Raw genomic sequence first — 19,827 nt, forward strand, 5'->3', positions numbered from 1 at the left:
TTTAGTGTTGCACTGCAACTTATATACATACTAAACAGTGCATAATACCGGTTTTTTGAGACACGTAGTCAAATCCATGTAGTTCTTTAAGTATTTAAAACATTTGTAATTAATTTTATTTTTAGAAGTTTGAAGATATCATTTTAATTATATATTTAATAAAAACTGTCAAAAAATTGCTATAATTTTTTATTAAAAAAATATTTAATTAATAAACCGGTATTAGCACCGTTATCAAAGCAAGCTGCAAAGTTTTTCGAGTCATCATTAAGCTATAACCATAGACTAGATATTTTTTTTAAATCTACATTCCATAGAGAAATTATAAAGCAGTCTACATATGAGCGACTAGAATATCAGTATTTATTACATTTTATTTTCTGTGCTTTGATTTATCAGATAAACTAGATTTTAACGCTTTTGTGTATAAAATGAAATAAAAAAGTTATTTCATAAAATGAAACGATAAGTAATAATTGTATTATTTTCTAAAAAATATCAAAAAAGAATTATTGTACTTACTCTGTTGTACTTAGATTCCTCAAAGAAAATATAGATGGCGCTGTACAGATCTTTCTTCGTTTAAACTTCTAATTTCATGGATAACAGACATTATACATCTTTAATCTTTGTTTTTATGTATAAGAAGACCCATTTTTTATTACACCCAGGAACAATTACATTTTCCACACATAATTTTGCTCAAAATAAAGAGAAGCAACATAGGTAGCAACATAATTCTGTACATAATGTGATCCAAATATCAATCTACAATTATTTTTATATATGCTTCTGCCATTACATTTTTATTTGTAATAATTATGTACCCGAGTAATGAAAAAATAGGTAATTATCACGTTAAAGCAACGTTAAAGCTGTACAACGCCATCTGTATTGTTTTTGGTAGAAAGTAGAGTGGAAAGTCCCTCATTAGTTTATAAAAGTAAAATTAATGTGTCGGTGCCATGTCGGTGCTAACACTTTTCCAAAAGTTAAAAATAGCTCATGTAAAGGTAGCTTTATATCAACAAATTGACATGCGGGTCGAGAGCTTTTTGACAAACAGCCAATAAGAATCCGATTAGAGTTTGCTGTCATGCGTCGTCATAGAAACGATTTATTTTAGAAACTTTTCATTTTTTTGGCCGGAATCGACATGGAGATATACGAAGGTAAGTTTTTGTCAATATTATTATATTACTATGTAATTTTAGGTTACAGTAACACGATCGATAATACCGCCAATCTTTGAAAATCATCAAAGTTTATAACAGGTTTAGTTTGAAGGTCCTTTTTGGAGATCCTGTCATCGACTCTAGGAAACCCAAGACTAATAAACACTAATTAAAAATATAATTACTATTAATTCTTGGCGTGGGTATTAATTTTCTGTTGCAGGGTAATGTTTTGAACAACACATAGGTACCTATTTAATAATTCATAAAAAAATAAAAAATACCTTTAAAAATAGCTAGGTAACCTGAGTAGATAATTATCATGTAATAAAAATGCTTTCAATAACAATTTTATATTATTATTATTTAATTTGATACTACCATGTGTTTACATCTTTGTGAATGTATAAAATTGGTAAGTGTGTGATAAATTATGTAAATAATTATTATTTTAGGTTTAAACACTGATAATGAAAGAAAATACATACCTATAAATTTACATCATTATACATTTGCTAAATCAAGCTAAATACTAGACATAACTCTAAAAGTGCCTACCTACTTATGGACAAAACAGTGGGCAATAAAGTTTAGCACAATACCTACAACTATTAACATAGATACTACAGTACCCTCTGGAACTTGATTGTAGACATACATAGGTAGAACAACATGGCATACCAAGCAACATTGTTCAGTCAGTTGCCTTCCACAGAAGGTGACCCATTATGGGAGGCTGGTCTTATCGCCGTTTCTATGGGCAGTAAATATGCAACGCGCAATAGGCTAGGAGGTAACATTACGTCATGGTTCAGACCAGTCCGTGTACAAACAACAGAGTAATGAACTTACGACGTTCTGTACTTTCAGGTAAACATCTGTACTAAGCATAATTAAGAACTTCGGACCTTTTAAACTTGGTACCAAACTCGTTTGAAGTTAGAACGGTGCATACGACTTTATAGAACGAAGCTAGTTGTGAAAACAATGCTAGTGTTATAGCTCTAATTCGCACTCCGACTATTAAAGGATTCGTAAAGTGCGAATGCTTAAATGAGTCACACGGAATAATGAGATGTTCACAGGATTTTGACCACACCTGATGTTGAGGATCCACATCCTGTATCTACACTCCGTATGGATCGTATGTAGAATCTCGCCAACTCTTTACTGACCGAAGTTTTGACGACAATATCCCAAAATAAGGTCCATGTAGTATCGTACAAAATTTACCTAATACTTGGTGGAAATTTTGTTAGATTATTTTTATGTCATCGTAAATACCTATCGCCTAAATGAAGGACCGATTAGTCAATTAAATGTTTCCATAAACCTTCTCCGTGAGTACAGATTGAAACTGAAACATCATTATCTCCCTAGCGTTATCCGGTTTTCACGGGGTCCGCTTACCTAACCAGAACAGTTGAAAGGTCAGGTTTTTCACAGAAGCGGCTGCCTGTTTGACCTTTCAACCTGTAGGGAAAACCCACCCAATACAGGTTAGGTTCTCCCTAATTATAGACTACGAATCTGATGTATACTCAGAACCCTAATTGTCATCACAGACTATCTTATCACAAGTGATGTTAAAACTTTGCTCACATTTGTCATATTGGCGAGTAAAATCGAGACAACATTAATTAAATAAGTATGTTTTCCTATCATGACTCTAGTAGGTATTTTCTAAAGGATGTAATGTTGTCACTATCAACAGAAAACGATAATTACATACTGGTTTTACTACTTGATGAAATTCTACCTCATTTCTAATAAACGAAACTACCTATTCTCCCGCGAAATATCCTCACGAGCCTGCAAATATCCTGCGATATTGAAAGGCACCTTTGCCATTTGGCCCCAGTCCCAAAGGGCATCGCCCTTTCCATTGCCAATTTGCTACAAAAGTTTATTGAAACGACACACCTCGGGATTAGCAATAGTGTTATGCTAGTAATTGTTTGACCAAGTAACTTGGACGTGTCATAATGCTAGACAAGGCTAATTTTATTGACCATTCTGCTTTACAGTGATCACTGCGTAAAATTTTCTCAGAACGCAGACTTAGAATCGTTTTCTACAATGAAATAGCCCTGAGTATTTTACTGTTTTAGAATTACCAAAAGCACTAAACAAAAAGTTTACTTATCGACTTTCGTTACAGGGAATAAACCTTACGTGCCATTGCATATCATTGGATAAACTTACCTGCTATCAACTGAGCTTTATCTATTTTCATATCAAAGCAGTTTAGATTCAAATCCCGTGTATTTCTCCTTATCGCATCCCAAGGTTAGGTCTTACAAGTTCCATGGAGACTACAAATGAGCCATAGTAGGTCACAAGTAATTTACATTAAAGCCGAATATTACGTGATCTTAATATAGATAAACTTATTTTTTAAAAGCTGTTAATATATATAAGCATAGTTTCTCATAATCACGTGTTATAAATATCCCATCATCGTTTCCTCACCATCATCATTTTAGTTCATCTTTCGACGGAGGCACCTCTAACTACCCCAATTAGGATATAATCGTGAGCTTAGGTTATGTTGTATTGTTAGCAAAATGATAAGCAGCAAAGTAAATTTTAAGAAATTAAAAAAAAAACACATAGTTTCATAACAATTACAACTATTTATTTAAAAAAAAGTAAGGCTCGATTCAATTGTTACTAAAGAGACGTTATCGCTTCATCTGCTAAAATACCCAACAGCAAGGTGTTACGTAGTTTACGTAAACGAACTGTTAATAGATTATAATAGCCTTATCTCGGAAGCAAATATTCTCCCAATCGAACTTTACGCCGTTGCGAAACTGCAGCAGTTTTAAAAGTAACCTAACAATGAAACTTTCCAATTATTGTTTTTGGAATTCCGTAATCATTTGATTTGGGACATTTGCGGCGCTATTTTTTTACTTATATCTGATCTGATCATTTTCTTCCAAGCTCTTAGGGTGTTTTGGCGATACTTCGAACCGAGTCCGTCAGAAGACGGACAGTAGAAAATTACTATGAGTTATCGGATGGGTGCCGGATGCGTGTAGTGCGGAAGCTAAGCTACCGTACAAATAGTACTACGGCCACTTCAGATCCGTCATCCGTCCGTTATTCGTCCGGATCGGATAAGAATCGGAGTAGTGTGAAAACGCCCTTAACGACGTGACGTCTAAAATTTACTCAAGTACCCATTACTTCTTAGATCAACCTCATGAAGACTTAAGTATATGAAACAGTAACAATTTATAAAGTTAGTCAATTCGTACAACATAACTTTATAACTCCCATCTTTTTCAGATTTAGCATCAGAGTAGGCAATATTTTCTTACAGTTACCAATCTTCTTCACGGTTCAATCAATGCGGTCATCTTGTGATGGTTGTATTGAATTTAATTACAATATTTTAATCAATGTAGAATAGCATAAAATTATTAAATCCTGCTGCATAAAATCGGTTATAATCAAGTTTTTGCGCTCTAAATCATAAAGGAACTGTAATGACTTATGCAATAGTATCAGAGCCGCTAAGTTTTCTATCAGTGAATCTTTAAAGCTAATTATAAACACCTTATCTTCCATCGCCAAGTGTCTCTATTTATCAAAATTAGCTCCGTTTCTTCGCTTTGTATTCAGTGGGTATGAAAGCATGTTTTGTGATTCCGGTTCATTGTGGCGTGAAGCTTTTCGAACACGAATTGTAGGCACTAATGAGCTATGACGATGTCTAAGTGGTAAAAAGTTTCGTCCAGTCATCATTCGTATTTAAGTATTAATCTGTCAGTACATCTCATCAGTTAATATTGAGATATCTGTTGCATTGCCTTATAGCAGGACTTTCTGAATACATCATTGGCCTATTTATTCTTTATTTAGAATAGAAACTGCTATTAGCTGCTCAGTGTAAAGTATGCTAAGAATCCGTCTTATCATCACTTTACCATAATGTTCCATGGCTAATCTCAAACAGAATCAACCGTAATCTCCTCGCATCGCTAAACAATATAATTACTTTTGATTGTACACAACAATATTATGTCGGTGTCAATATTAGTCGCTATCTACGATCTTCAACAGTTTATTCTTCTAAATCTTGTCTAATACCATTTCTGCTTGTCATTGTATCGAATCAACTTTCAATTTGCTTTCCTATTTCGGATTGTTCCATAATGCCCCTCGTTCAGTTCATGTTGAATTTATGCTCACAATAGGTGTTAGAGATATCGTGTTGATCTTAAGTTCGTTGCACTCTGCAGTCTAGAATTTTGCCGTGATGTGGTTGGATATAGGTAGAGCCAGCGTAGCGGAAACATTCAATGCGCCGATACTTTTTGTAAAGGGTGTTGGCTTTCATTAAACTACCAACAAAAAAGTCGGGCAACGTCTACTTATAACACTACATCGACCGTCTGTATCATCTCTAATGTTGAAACAGTTAAAGATGAAATTTTTATCAATCATAAGGGAAAGTTTATCACGATAATCTTATTGTGTATCAGTTACACGATCAATTTTATTAATATCGTGATCGAAGTTTATTAAAATCCATTTAGCGTGCACGCATTTGAAATATTTTGTATGTGGGTTTGATCCGCCCACGTGGGGCCTTAGACCCCAAGTGTTGAGAACGGTCATCATCGTAAACATACCTACCGAAGGTCGGCAGCGCATCTTTTGTCATAACCATGTTCATGAATTGTGTTAAAACCAGCAATTCCAAGACATGTCAATTATAGCTTTCATTCCAACAAAGTACTTAACTTACCCATAATTAAAACATTACATTTGTAATTTGTTGAGTACTTTACCTACTTACTGCTAAAGAGGCACTTACTGCAGTATTTTCTGTGAAAGTGAACTTAAGAAAAATCTTGTAAGTAAAAGGTTCTCTCGAGCCTGAACTTTGAAAGTTCAAGTGGCCCAATGATTTGAACGACTTGTTTTCGCAGCTGCAGATTATCAATCATGTATTTGCTGAACGAATTATTATTGAGTCCTAATTTTATTGCGGTTTGCAATTACTATCGCGCTGTTCGCGTCTCTTCGCATATTAATGACATCTCGTTCGTCCTCGTTTTCTAATAGACAGTGCGTTGACTCTTACTCAATGGCTTTTGCGAATTACAATAGCGCCTATGTTTGACGTAGTCAATGAAGGGAACAATATATCAGACATGCCTGTTCTATCTTTTGAATTTGCCTGTATGCCAGTTGTGTTTATTAGATTGTGACTTGAAGCAGATACTAAAGAGTCAACCAAAATAAATCTTTCGAAATTGCACAATCAGTTGCTATTAAATCGACTTTTTATAAGAACCCAAATTGCATATAGGTAACTTGCGCAATTTTTGCCAACCACAGGCTCGATCTACTTAAGAAAATGAGTCTGCATGAAAGCATTAAATCGATCAATAGGAAATTGATCCCATCCATCAAATCGCTTCTTCTGACCTATATTTGCATACAAGTGAGCTTGCATTTTGTTGTGGCTATATTTATTTAGTATACTGCAGCAATGTTTCGCTTCGTGTTTTATCTGCATATTGATGAGGCAATGCGTGGGTAGTGTTATGGCCAACAAAACGTCATTATAAGCATAAGCTGTGTCATTTTAAACCTCTACTACTTGTTTCCATTCATAATAATGCCATTACCTGCCTACGTGCTTTAAATTCTTTTAATGTAGTATTAGGTATCTCAATGCCTTTTAATTTCAAAATTATTTGATGTGAAAGTTTCACTTACTATGAACTTTCAATTCGATGTTCAATTTCTATTTAAATAATAAATGCCTTCATTTAGACTGCATTATGAATTAACTAAGACGTTGACACAAATATCTAATGCTACTAATAAAAATACGTAAATAATACATCAGTTTTAATAGAACCTTTCACGTTCCCATAGTGATTCATGTTTGTTTGTCACTAATGCCTGTGCAAATTGAAGTCACGCTTGCCACCATTATCTAACTCTGCAAAGTCATCTTCTTTAGTAGTCGAATGATTATGCACTATTGCTGTATCTATATTTCCATCAGTAGCTTCATTCTCGACTTTGATACATACCCGTTCATTAGTTTGAATGCTGTCAAATACTTTCTTAACAAATAATACATCTCGACTGTCACGTACCTTACTCTTATTGCTGGACACTTTATGGGAATGTGATGCATATCTGTTGTTTCATGAAAGACGTTTTTTTACTAAGTAAACTTGTTCTAACTCGCGTAACTGAACAGCAGTGTCGTAAAAGTTGACCATTAGGAGACTTAATTTCGGTGGCGAGTTAGTAACCGATACTGACACTATAGTATACATCATGTCTTATCATCTTATTATTTCATCACATTTATAGCATAAAATTTGTTGAACATTCTGCCTATTTGTTTCTCTACTTCGCCAATAGGAATCGTAGAGTCTAATAGACAGTGATATATAAAATATATTGTGTCCAATAGTGGACTACAACTGATTAATGATGATGTAAATATTGACACTGCTTTGCAAGACTCAATGCAATGCAAGCCTTTTCGAGCTTTACAAAGCAATATCGATTCCACGCATTAATCTCCACGTCATATCATTACAATCGCGATGGGACATCGAATACAAATTAGAGTTTCTGATTGCAAATTCGCATATTTATCTTATCATGGCCTATCGTAGAAAGTACCGGTTAATCAGGACTAGCTTTTTATACATTCTCGGTTTGGAGTTTCCGATATTGTCACGTAGTTTAGGTTACATTCTCGACATGGTAATCCTTCGGAATGTCACCTACGCACGATCAGTCTGATTTCGGACACCTGTTGCCTTGCCTATCGTCACAACACTACGTCATCTGTGTAAACTTTGTCGTGATTCTAATAAACGTCTTCTCTTTTTGCAAACATATCGATCATTTTTTTTCTAATACGGTGTTGGTTCGCCTTTGTGGAAAATCTCATCAAATCGGGTGAGTGATGATGTGGCTTGAGATGAATCACGCTTGCCACGCAAATACGATCTCTCTATCGCTTTTTAGTATAAAAAAACGCTGCACGGTTCTTATTACTAAAATGTGTTCGTTCTCTCCTTCTTTTATTTAAATATTTACAAAATATAACAAATATTTGTAATGATAGTATCGTTTCATGCCTCCTAAATGAAAGTAATAGCCATGTCTCAAATGTTTTTTTGCAGAACTTAATATGCAACCAAGTGTGCACGTCCTTAAATAAATAAGAAAATAACACCTACTACTGCAATTTTTCTTTGATTTTTTTTTTTAATTTTTCTTTGCAAATGTGTACCAATGTACACATTTGCATCATTATTACTCATTTTAAATACAAATATAAAGCTCAAAGAGAGTCCAAACCAACAATTCAAGACAAGATTTTTTAACTACCAAAAAGCTTACGATTTCTATAAAAAGAGGACCAGCATTAATTAAGTAGGTTTTCTCAACCCGACCCGCGGTCCCTCGCTTTATTTTAGCGACAGTTGCGCAACAGTGATATGTAAACTTGATCTGCCTGCGACAGGCATTGTGAAACCGGAATGTATTGTCTGCTTGTCTGGACTTGGTTGTGTGACTCGGTTACGTCATACGTCAGTTCCTCGTTTCGGGTCCTCAATGTAAATAACGGGTCATGAATTGGATTTTGTTGAACTGTCGCCTATGACAATAATCGTGGTTCTGTCGAGGTTGATTGCTTGATTTGGAATTTGGATGGTCTCCAAACGATGCTTTTATATTGAAACTAGTTTTATGTGGAAGAAATAGAACATCGATTTTTTATTTTTATGGTATAATTTCTACAATGATTGCGATTGTGATGATGTCAAACTAGTCATATCTATTGGGTCATTTGTATTATAATATTTTGTAAAATTATCTATCTTTACATAATATTCTCTAGCATCCATTCGCTAGTATTTCTAAACTTTAAGGCTTGGGTCATTTGTATGAAGACATTACTTGGAATATTTATGTATTTTAGCTCCTAAAGATGTATAGGTAGTCAATTATCCTGTGCTCGGTAGGACACGTCATTTGTACATGCAACCATTGCTGATGCAATAGCTTGTATTGTATGCTTGTGTCTTGTAGTGTGGTTAGTAATCTTGAATATTCATCGGTCAGTTCTAAGTACTGCTAGTATAGTAAGTATAATCTCATAGATCGAATCTCTTATTGAAAAGCACTTGCTTCATAACATCACTGCAATTTTGTGAAAATTTTCGTAATGGTGTAGTTACAGCATCACACGCGTGATATGATATTCATGATACGTCGATGTGCCCTAAATAGGGAGTTACGATAACTTTTCTTCACCGTGTGGTCAAATATCTCCATCTTTGTCATTTCGTGTAACAAATCTACTCGCCTATTTCGGGCCTTAGAGTCGATGTAATTAAATCTGTTCTATCCTTGACTTATACCACTAACACTTATTAAAATAAATAAATAATAACAAAAATCTGGACTGAGCCTTTTGATTTTACGGTTATAAAGTGGCATATATATCTAAATAATTGTTAGCCGATAATTCAATATTTAAATATGTTTAGAATAATTCGATAGCCGAACCATAAACCGTCGAGAGACAACTTCCTCGGTGAAAGATAAATTATGAAATTCTGATTTCTAAATAAAGACAGATCTAAAGGTAACAAAAAACCTTTTCGTTTGTCTATTTAACCTATTTATGAATTTTAATAAAGAAAAATTTAATAATAAGTGCGACATTTTGTCACGTTCTTCTATGACGTCACAGGTTGCTTTTCATACAAATTCCATAGTCATTTCGTGTTTTGACGTTTAGTAAAAAGTAACTGATTTGGCTAGTCTTCTTATCGTGTGCGTTGTGTGTAAGGTGGAATACCAACCTCATCAACCCTGGTGTCAGGGCTATGATTGAGCCGCCAAAGGCCCCTGAAATGGCTCATATAACGATTACTCACTTACATCAGTAAATAGTAACCGGGACCAACGGCTTAACGTGCCTTCCGAAGCACGGATCATCTTACTTTCGGACAATCTGGTGATCAGCCTGTAATGTCCTAACCAAACTAGGGATCACAAAGTGATTTTTGCGATATGTTCCCACCGGGATTCTAACCCGGGGCCTCCGGATCGTGAGTCAAACGCTCAACCACTGGACCACAGAGGCCGTTTGACTAGTTGGAAACTATCATATTGGAAGTATTCATAGGCACTAACGCACTAAACACGAGTTCGTGTTTTGAACAATGGTCTAGCCAGCTTTTCAGGTGATAAAGAAAAAAAATATATAGGTAATATTTGAGTAAAACAAAACGTATTGTGTGTAAAAACAAATAAAACAAAAAGATACAGCTGCATTTGTAGTTTACGACCAAAGATATAACTTTGTCTAGGTTTACGAGATGTCCACTAATAGCCCCACCCACTGATCCCAGAGGAAATAAAGTTTTTACAATCAGTGGATTAATTCCACATTTATTTTTGTGGTCAAATATGCAATCTTTTATTTAACTTTCTTGTCTTTTATAGTCTTAATTAAAAACGTCATTTGGGTTTTCTACTTTATTGCACACACAGGAAATACTAAAATACGGCATTATTTCTAGATAGCAATCTCTTCCACGCAACCTTTGAGTATATGAGACATTTAATATTATATGATATAGCGGGATAATAGTTACATCAATTTAAGTCTACATTGGCGCGAATTCTGACAGACTTAATGTTAACGTGATATTTATAAAATAATCCCACCGGGATTAATCCCACCGGGGGGAGGGGGTATGGAGCATGTTCCAACACGTTGCTCCACTGCGGGTTGGTGGAGGTGTTTGAGCTAGCAGCCCTGGAGGCTTAATGTGCCTTCTGAAGTCCGGAATCTTTAGGACTTTTTAGGACAATCAGGGTAATTCAAAGTGATTTTGACAATGTCCCATCGGGAATCGAACCTGGACCTTCAGATTGTGTACCCAACGCTCTAACCACTAGACCATGGAAGCTGTTAAATATTGCATAGACACTGATAAATTCTAACAGCACACAATATTAAAAACTTCCTTCGTGTTTTGAAGCACGTCAATTTCCTACCGCCAGTCGCCATCTCCGCCTTGGTCAGTGTCTGTCTATAAACTAATCGGCTGACCCAATTAATTCAGCTCTCTCGTCTGCCTGTCGGTTCGCCACACGTCGGGATGCGCATGTGCAACAGGGATGCAGCTAGGGCGGGGCGGGTGTCACCCGCTCGGGGTGATACAGCGGGTTTTTCCCAGGGGAAAAAGTACAAATTTACACACACCCATAAATGGGTTATAGCGATAAATCACTACTGTTTGAGGTCATTTTAACACCTTCAAGGACAGAACGTATACGGACGTTCCGATTCTAAGGTGTCATACTACCTATTATGAACCATCAATGACCCATGGTCTCTGTCCGTGAAAGGGTTAAGTTAATCAAGTAATGATTTTGTAATGCGTATGATATCCCAATCAAATTATCAAAGATCAAATTGTATCGGTTATAGCATTCGTTGTTGGGGTGACACCATGATACCGTTATAACGCATTGGGTGTCACCCATCCTAGCTACGCAACTGATGCGCAATGTGCAACCGAGTGTGCGCAGGCGCACCGCCAGCGGTCCGTCGCGCGCCATTGCCTGCCCACATTACGATACGAAATCTGAGATCACTTGAATTGTAACCAACTCTCTCCTATCCACCCTTCTTGCGTTTCTAGACGGTTTAATTGTATGCCTGGTGGTTATGAAATGAAGATCATTTGCATGAGTAAGTTGTCTTTAGGAGGAGAAACAATCGGTAAATATGATACCGAAATGATTACACAAAACATGTACAGCACAAGTCACTAGTTTGGTTAGGACTTTACAGGCTGATCACCTGATTGTCCGAAAGCAACATGATCCGTGTTAGGGGCCTTTGGCGGTTCATTAATATCCCTGACACCAGGGTTGATAAGCTTGGTATTGCAACTTACAACCCATACGATAAGAATAAGATGACACACCCTAATAAAGTAATCGCCAAAGTAATTAGAAGACTTCCTATGGGATATAGATATATTTTATATTTTTGTTCTAATGTTCCTTTAATTAATTTTATTAAGTATACGCAACAGGTTAATGAAATAAATATCTTATAAGTAATACGTTTAAGGTTCATCAATAAAGGTAGGTAAGGTAAGGTTATTCATTAACCCTTTCACGGACAGAAAGCATGGGTCACTGATGGTTCATAATATCACCTTGGAATGAACATAACGACACCTTGGAATCGGAACGTCGTTAGACGTCCTGTCCTTGAAAGTGTTAATGGTAATGGTTCCTGCTATATCTCCCAAGCAACCTAGGTAATGTAGAGACCTAGATTTTACTGAGTGTTAACGGTGCTTTTGTATCTCCTATCACAAAGAGACAGACGCACAAAGCAATCAAACTTGAAATAAACATTTTACTGCGACGTTGCTTAAGACGGGAGTGTTATTAAACTTCTTCTCAAAACTTTGCTCTGTCTATTATACATGTTTTCTTTTTGTTTATGTTTTATTATTATACAATAATATGCATTCACCAATCAATGTTGGTGCTCTATGTGGCTTTCGGGCATGCAGTACTTAACAAGTTGCCAACATTGGAAACACAAACTTTTACTATTCGACATCGATCATTATTCCCCACTTCTTGCTATTCCCGATACAGACCCCGCCGGAGTGGTCGACGATTTCCCTCATTCAGCGCTTATCGCTATCGACCCACTAGGGTCGATAAATTCTTTCAAATATTGTTCCTCTCAGACGACGCCCTGAGCCGAGGTTCACGCCCAACTGCACCCTCAGGCCTGTTGTCATTTGTCCGGCCAAGTAGTTAATGCCATGTGCGGCAAATCTATAATAAATCAAAAAAACACTTTTTGCTATTTATTAGACACGTACGGTGCATATAAATTAATAATATTATCAACAACCTTGAAGTATAATTTAATATCAATATCACACTTGGAACTTGTCGTATGTCATAAGTAGCTGACGAATGTTTGCTAATACATTTCGAAACCGCCACCGCTCCCCAGAAAGCGTATGAAGCAAAATAAACATTGGACACAGCCCGTGACAAAACTGCTTGTATCATTTGTTCACAATTTAGCATGTCTCACACGCGACAAGTTGAAAGCTTTGTTGTTTTTGCGACATTCCAGTCCGTAGTAATTTGCAAATGCCACTGAAATAAGTTGGTAAATAACATACCTACGAAAGAAATTTCTACGCTTCTTGTAAAACGTTGAACTTTACAAAAGAACATAGAATCTGTTTTATATTTAATTTGAATCATGTCAAAACCATTGACACATCTAGTCAAGAACATTGTATTAAAACTTTAGTGGAATTTAGGTATTACGCATGGTTAGTTTATTTAATAATCTCTGCTGAGGTCGACACTAGACAACAAACAAACAAATTCGAAATTCAAAATGTCAGAAGAACTCGTTTTATAAAGATCGGTTCTTGCAAATTGATAGCCTGTCGACTAAGCACTTAAAGATTTATACAAACACAGTTAGCTATTAATACTTCACTCTTGACGCTTCGATAGTCGTGTTAAACCCTTTTCGAGGAACGAGGCATGAGGAAGTAATTTTCACCAGGACCAAATCTGTAGAGCTAAAGGATGTATAATTCCTGTTAACGACGTCGCGACTAAATTGGACGTAGGACATTATGGAGGTGGTCCCACAAAACTGTCTTCTCTGGTCACGTAGTTATTTAACTATACTTAGTTGTAATAAAGTTGATTGCGTGTGGTTTGCACGTCTTTTCCCACATTTAGTTATAGGGTTTTGTAAGGGAATAGGATACTGTATTATGAGAATTAGTAAACGTTAGATTTCAATCGATTATGTTTTTTTAAGATAATTTTTTTTTCTGTACTTACTCATAGACAAAAAAGAAAGACATTTTTAGGTAAATGTTTACTACCCAGTTCCATTCAACTACATTACTCATGCATTCAATTCACAACTCGCATGTGATTGCCGCAACTTTTTTCATGTGCCTCTCGAAATTCTTTTGAATTTTTTGCTCTTTTTTGTCTCGTTCGCCCTTCGGCCAAGTGTGTATTCTTATTTCTCTCACACCCTTGTGATTTATGCCCGGGGAGCCATTCTACCCATCGAGTCGGGTCTCTTCCCGAAAGTGCCATTCGTTAAATTCCATTTTTAAAAGAGCCAGCGGATACGTTGTCTCCGGTGTTGTCACCACTGCGCCATTGGAACGGTTCAAACGGGCAACTTAATGGTTCCAATTCCATTTCATTTCATTTCACCGCTTGATTGGGTTCGGACGGAAACGGGATTTTGTTAACGGAAGAGGACTCGTGGCTTTATAGTAATTTTTGTGTCAGCCCGGTACGCACCGGTCAGTTGTCTATTATGCTCGCGTGCTGCGCGTGCGCCACTGCGTGTTAGTTGCGTTCGTAGCACCACCAAGAATAGCCGCCGCAGCGGTTCCCGCCTGAAACATTTCAAATCGTTTCATTCAAATTATTCCTCATATATAAAAGGTCAATAGTGTGGAGTCGCGTCTTCGTTACGATTGGTTACGCCTATCGCGACGACACTTATCTATTTTATGTATCGAATTTTAAGGTCATTCAGTATTCTACTCGAACGTTTTCCGTAAACTCGTGCGCGTGTTGTGTTAAAATTATATTTTTTGGCACTTCTTTATCACTTGAAGTTTGTTTACTGCGATAATTGATAAGTGGAGGTAACAAGATAACGATGTAAATGGGTAACAAGGGCGGCGATGGTGTGTGTACTCGCCGGTGTTGTCTAACGTGCGGACGTAATTTTCTTTCATCTTTTTGTTCGTCCTTTTAGAACTCATTAAGTGTGGGGTGTTTAGGAACAGCGTACGTATGAGTGATGCGTCTGCGCCGATGCAAGTGTAACGTTGGACCTATTTTCGTGCACGGAAATAAGAGCGGCAAAAGGAGCAAAAAGCCGACAGCCTGAAAAACTTGAGGACGCAGTGCCGAGTGTATTTCTGTCTGAACTAATGTCTACAACAGTTGTGTGTGAATCTGGCGTGTCAGCGTGAGAACCACTTGCCAAAATGAAGAAGCGGACGTTATCCAAACTCAAGTCTTTATTCGGATCTAAGAAAGGTGAATATTTGTTTTCCATAATCCATCTGGTTATGTTTACAAAATGTGTCATCAGTCAATGCGATTTATTTTCCAAGCATTGGTTTGTTGAAGGATTTTGTCACGTGCCCTCTATTTGTCGATTGATTTATTCTTTTTAGATTCAAGTTAGGCCTTGTATGTAGGACCTACATGATTTAAATTTATAAACACCGTACTCCAGTTTAAATTTCATGACTCTTTTACTTGGATCTAACCCATAATTGGTATCGCTGGGGTATTGAAATTTCTCATGACTAAGTTTTGAGTATCCAGTGGAAGAAGTGCATGAAATGTGAGATTATGCCGCAATCTCCTGTAAGAAAATAAGATAAAACAAATCACGTCATGCCTTCATAATTTTACATAGTCAAAAATCTTATCTATCATACAATGATCTGCTAATTAACCGTACAATTATCTCATAATTAGCAGTAGCAAAAGACAAATTCTTTCCACGATCAGTATTAGTAGAAAATTGATTAGTCTTTAATTTTTACTACACCAGTAAAGTAGCAAATTGTCGCGTTGTGTGTCACTTGGCATTGCTGGGATATTTTATCGTTCACACAAGGAATGTTGTCCACAGTTGCGTTTCTTCACGCAAGCAGCTGGGCCGATTTTTTCCCCTGCATTTGTAGCCCTGATTGTTACAAACAGCTGCTCAGCTGCTCTTCCATAGTTAATAATAAATGCCGACGCGATAGAATAAAATTTAAAAAGGGCCATCAATTTTAAGGTGTGAGATGCACGTTATATATCATCGGCCCGTTCGTTTGTTCCTTCTATATTTATTAAGATTGCCTCGATGACGGAAGCCCATAACCACGGACTCTTTAATTATATAAATGACCAAACACCATAAAGAAAGATTAGACGTAATTCGTACCATAGAAACGAGTATACATAAATAAGAACCAAATTATACGGCCAGACATACCTAAAGTCGAATAGGTGGAACGTGAAAATTACAATAATATGGAATTAGTATCACACACAAATACACAATACCTACACTACAAATGTCAAATGAATACAAAATTACCTTGTAAAACCAGTTGAGTTATAAAATTCGTATTCATGAATATTGTTTACTCTAACTCAGCTCATTCATAATGACACTTGTTAGAACACCGTTTGATGGAAAATAAATATACAAAACTATTAACTACTCAATCATTTTATTTCTTGAAGTATTCTTGAGAACACGTTCTTAGCATTATCACTATAACTTCGTGCGTAGTGTAAATCGAACAAGAGAATTCAATTGTACATTTTGATCATTATTCTTCAGTTTAAATTGTTACCTATAGCGACTTATAAGAACAGTGTTATGCTAACAGAGTAAATAAATAGTTACTAGGTATAGATAGCTAGGTTACCGTAGGTTAGCGTAATGCCTGACTGATAAGCACGTGGTGTTAGCCAGCTATTGGATGCCTAGTGCTTACGCCATTGTTTTGTGTTCAGTTTACAAGATAACGCCAACAGCGTCACATGCAGTACAGTGGAATTGTGTGCATTTAAATTCTGAATCCAAAATGCCTTGCGGTATTCCCTTTTATCGCAGGAAAGGTGAGAAACCTCTTAATGTATTCTACTTTGTTAAAATACCTAAGGATATTGTATGTTTCAAAGTTGGCGTATTTATTTTACGTCTTCATTAGAGTATTTTGTTCTTGGTGTTTGTAATTTTACTGTGGATGTTTATTTCAATCAAATTGTCCCTGGGTTACTTCATCAGTAAAGTTAAATCGAATCATCAACGCTTATTATTTGATTGCTAACTTCATACACTAGTAAATTAAGACGTTATTACCGACGGTGGGTTAATAGAGTTTTTGTTTTTCTGAGTCTCAGTTGGCAGATCATTAATCATTTCCACCGGTCATATGACTCCACCTACCATTCATATCTCATTTTGCACAATCTCACCATTACAATGACATGTCATGACATTACATTCTATACACTTCTTCCACGGGGTACTGCAAACTTAGTCGTGAGAAATTACAAATTCGTGCTGTTGCGAATATGTTAAACGGAATGTTTTATATTTCTTATTTTTCTAAACTACTAGGTACGGAATACGGTTCTCAGTCAACAACATTTTTATTACTACCATGATAAGATTTTTTTGCTGATAAAGTTAAAGAGAAATCTTAGATCTAATAATCTGTTATTACTACTTGTAAACCCTGACATTGTCGTTTGTGGTAATAACATATTAAATTATTATCTGGTGGACGTGTATGTATGCGGGTTAAATGTCGTCTGTCTACGTCATTCCATTGTTTTATTATCGTCCTCACAAGAAAATATAAATGATCTTTTTTGTTCCATACTTCAAGAAATCGTTCATCATTATCACGCACGGTTTAAATAAATTGATGATCGTTGAAAGTAGTTCAATTTACATACTTTGTCTCCTCTGCCCATATACAAAACACTTGCGCAAAGATAACTCATTCGAAGAATTGAATTGCTAAAAATTATGATATTGTATCCATTGAACATGCGCATAAATTTGCCCCGCAAGTAATGAATCTGCTCGAAGAATCGAAACGGTCCTCGTAAAGGCGATTGTGAAATCGACAAACCAAATACACTTATCTCGATAACAAACCCGCCGTATTCGGATACTTCCGAGACATTTGAGATGCAATGCAATATTAGTTTTCATAGACGGGTTATGATACGAAATCGAGCGGTCGATGCCGAGGAACGTGAATATAGTGATTTCTATTTATTTATCAATGCAAGAAATATGATATTTTGCTTTCACTTAGTATTTATTTATTTTAGTAACAAAATTTTTAACCAGGTAACTGCTTATCTTAAATCTTAGAGCTGCTAATGTTGTAATCGTACTTGTATTTCTACTCTAAAGAATTTGTTAGTTTCCGAAAAACGGGTTTGTGGAATGTTTGCGCAACCTTTTTGCCATTTTAACTTGAATAGGAAATAATTTTAGCTGTAAACGTGGTGATAGTACAAAAAGCGTACATGTAACTTAAAACTTACTCGTTTGACCTTTATTTACGCAAGAGGCGTGAACCAACAATGCAAACTGGGAATAGAACTTGTTTGCATGCGTTAGTTCTCACGGACACATTTCGAGTGAGACTGAAGTCTGAACATTTCTTTGGAAAAATCCAGCATTGTCTAATGAAGATGCCTGTTGTTTTAAGAAAGATAATTCTTTGGGGTACTTTCTTTGAAACTATTTCTCAATTTCTCAGCTCGTTCTCACGTCAGTCGTGAGTGAAGAGTGGGATTGATCGACAAGGCGTGTCGGGCGACTGTCGAACTGGAGTTTTGGTGTTGTCACTAGTTCGTAATCAAGATTGGCAGGCACTTTGTTTTCACTACCTCTCACTAGTTTGTCACACGACTTGTGACCCGGATCTATGAATATAGCTTAAATTAATTAAATAACCTATCTATCTATCGTTAACGATGACGCCTGTGTGACGCAAGGATCCAGGCTAGCAATTTTTACGTTAAAATTAGTTTGCGTAAGATGCTTTATCAGCTGTGATTTAAAATTGATCATTTAAGTATAACAAATATGTCCTCTAATACATATAATGAGGGCAAGCCTCTGATAAGAACGATCATCTCTCTCTCAGTTATCGCTGTTACATCGTGTAACTAAGTTTTACCTAGATATATTTCTTATATGTTGTAGTTGATCAAAAGTTTTGTGACATTCTCTTTTCTTTTGACTTTTACGTTACTTTCATATTGTTCTAATACGAGCCCTTTCTAGACTGTTCTATTGACGGTTCAATTATTTTTATGTCACGTATTGAACCAAACGCCAGATATTTAGAGTTTTAGTCGACGTTTTTGCTTCCCTTATATTAATATTTACATAATTTACTATGTTTTATGCTGAATCTGAAGTTCATGGTTACAAAAAGCGGTCACTCCGAGTAATCTTCATCGAATGTTTACTCAGATAGGAAGTAATTTTGTGCTTTATTGCGTTCACGCGAATTGTAGGTCATAATTAAGTTCGTAATTCAGATACGCTTTCTTATTTGATCTAACACGTAAATATTTCTTCTTACACAAAACTATTATTATGACTTAAATTAGTAGTTAACTTTTCCAAATGTGCCATTTGGTAATTTTTCCACCGCTTTGACACAAAAATGGAAGCATGTTATTTCTGTCTAAATTTTTATATCACCTGTGATGGCTATACCAGTTGGGATAACTCTTTTTTTACCTTGGTTGCTATCCGGCTTTATAGGCCGCCAGAATATTAATAGAATAACCTTTTCCGCTAACATGTCGACCGTTTGATGTTATTAACTTTTTACTTAGCATAAAATGAAAAAAAAAGCGGCGTAGTAAACAACTGTACCTCGACCCGTATTTAAGTGTTCAATAAACGTATCGGTCGCCACATTATTATGCCATTTTAGTACATTGCCTTATCGGGTTGCATTCTTTA

General features: G+C 36.0%; 1 protein-coding gene across 11 annotated transcripts in view; it reads left to right on the top strand.

Annotated features, from left to right (window-relative positions):
• Positions 1–1,036: 1,036 nt before the first annotated feature.
• LOC126373547 (probable cyclin-dependent serine/threonine-protein kinase DDB_G0292550) overlaps positions 1,037–19,827 on the top strand; it is a 36,832-nt gene continuing 18,041 nt past the window's right edge. For 3 of the 11 annotated variants that reach the window (XM_050019673.1, XM_050019672.1, XM_050019675.1), the window contains exon 1: positions 16,583–16,937. In XM_050019673.1, the coding sequence (XP_049875630.1) occupies positions 16,799–16,937 (139 nt within the window). In that variant the 5' untranslated portion in view covers positions 16,583–16,798. Of the gene's footprint in view, positions 1,173–14,666; positions 15,345–16,581; positions 16,938–19,827 lie in introns of those variants that run through there. The other 8 variants (XM_050019678.1, XM_050019676.1, XM_050019680.1 and 5 more) reach the window with 8 other exon arrangements.

Source organism: Pectinophora gossypiella, chromosome 16, assembly GCF_024362695.1.
Source record: "Pectinophora gossypiella chromosome 16, ilPecGoss1.1, whole genome shotgun sequence".
NCBI lineage: Eukaryota > Metazoa > Arthropoda > Insecta > Lepidoptera > Gelechiidae > Pectinophora > Pectinophora gossypiella.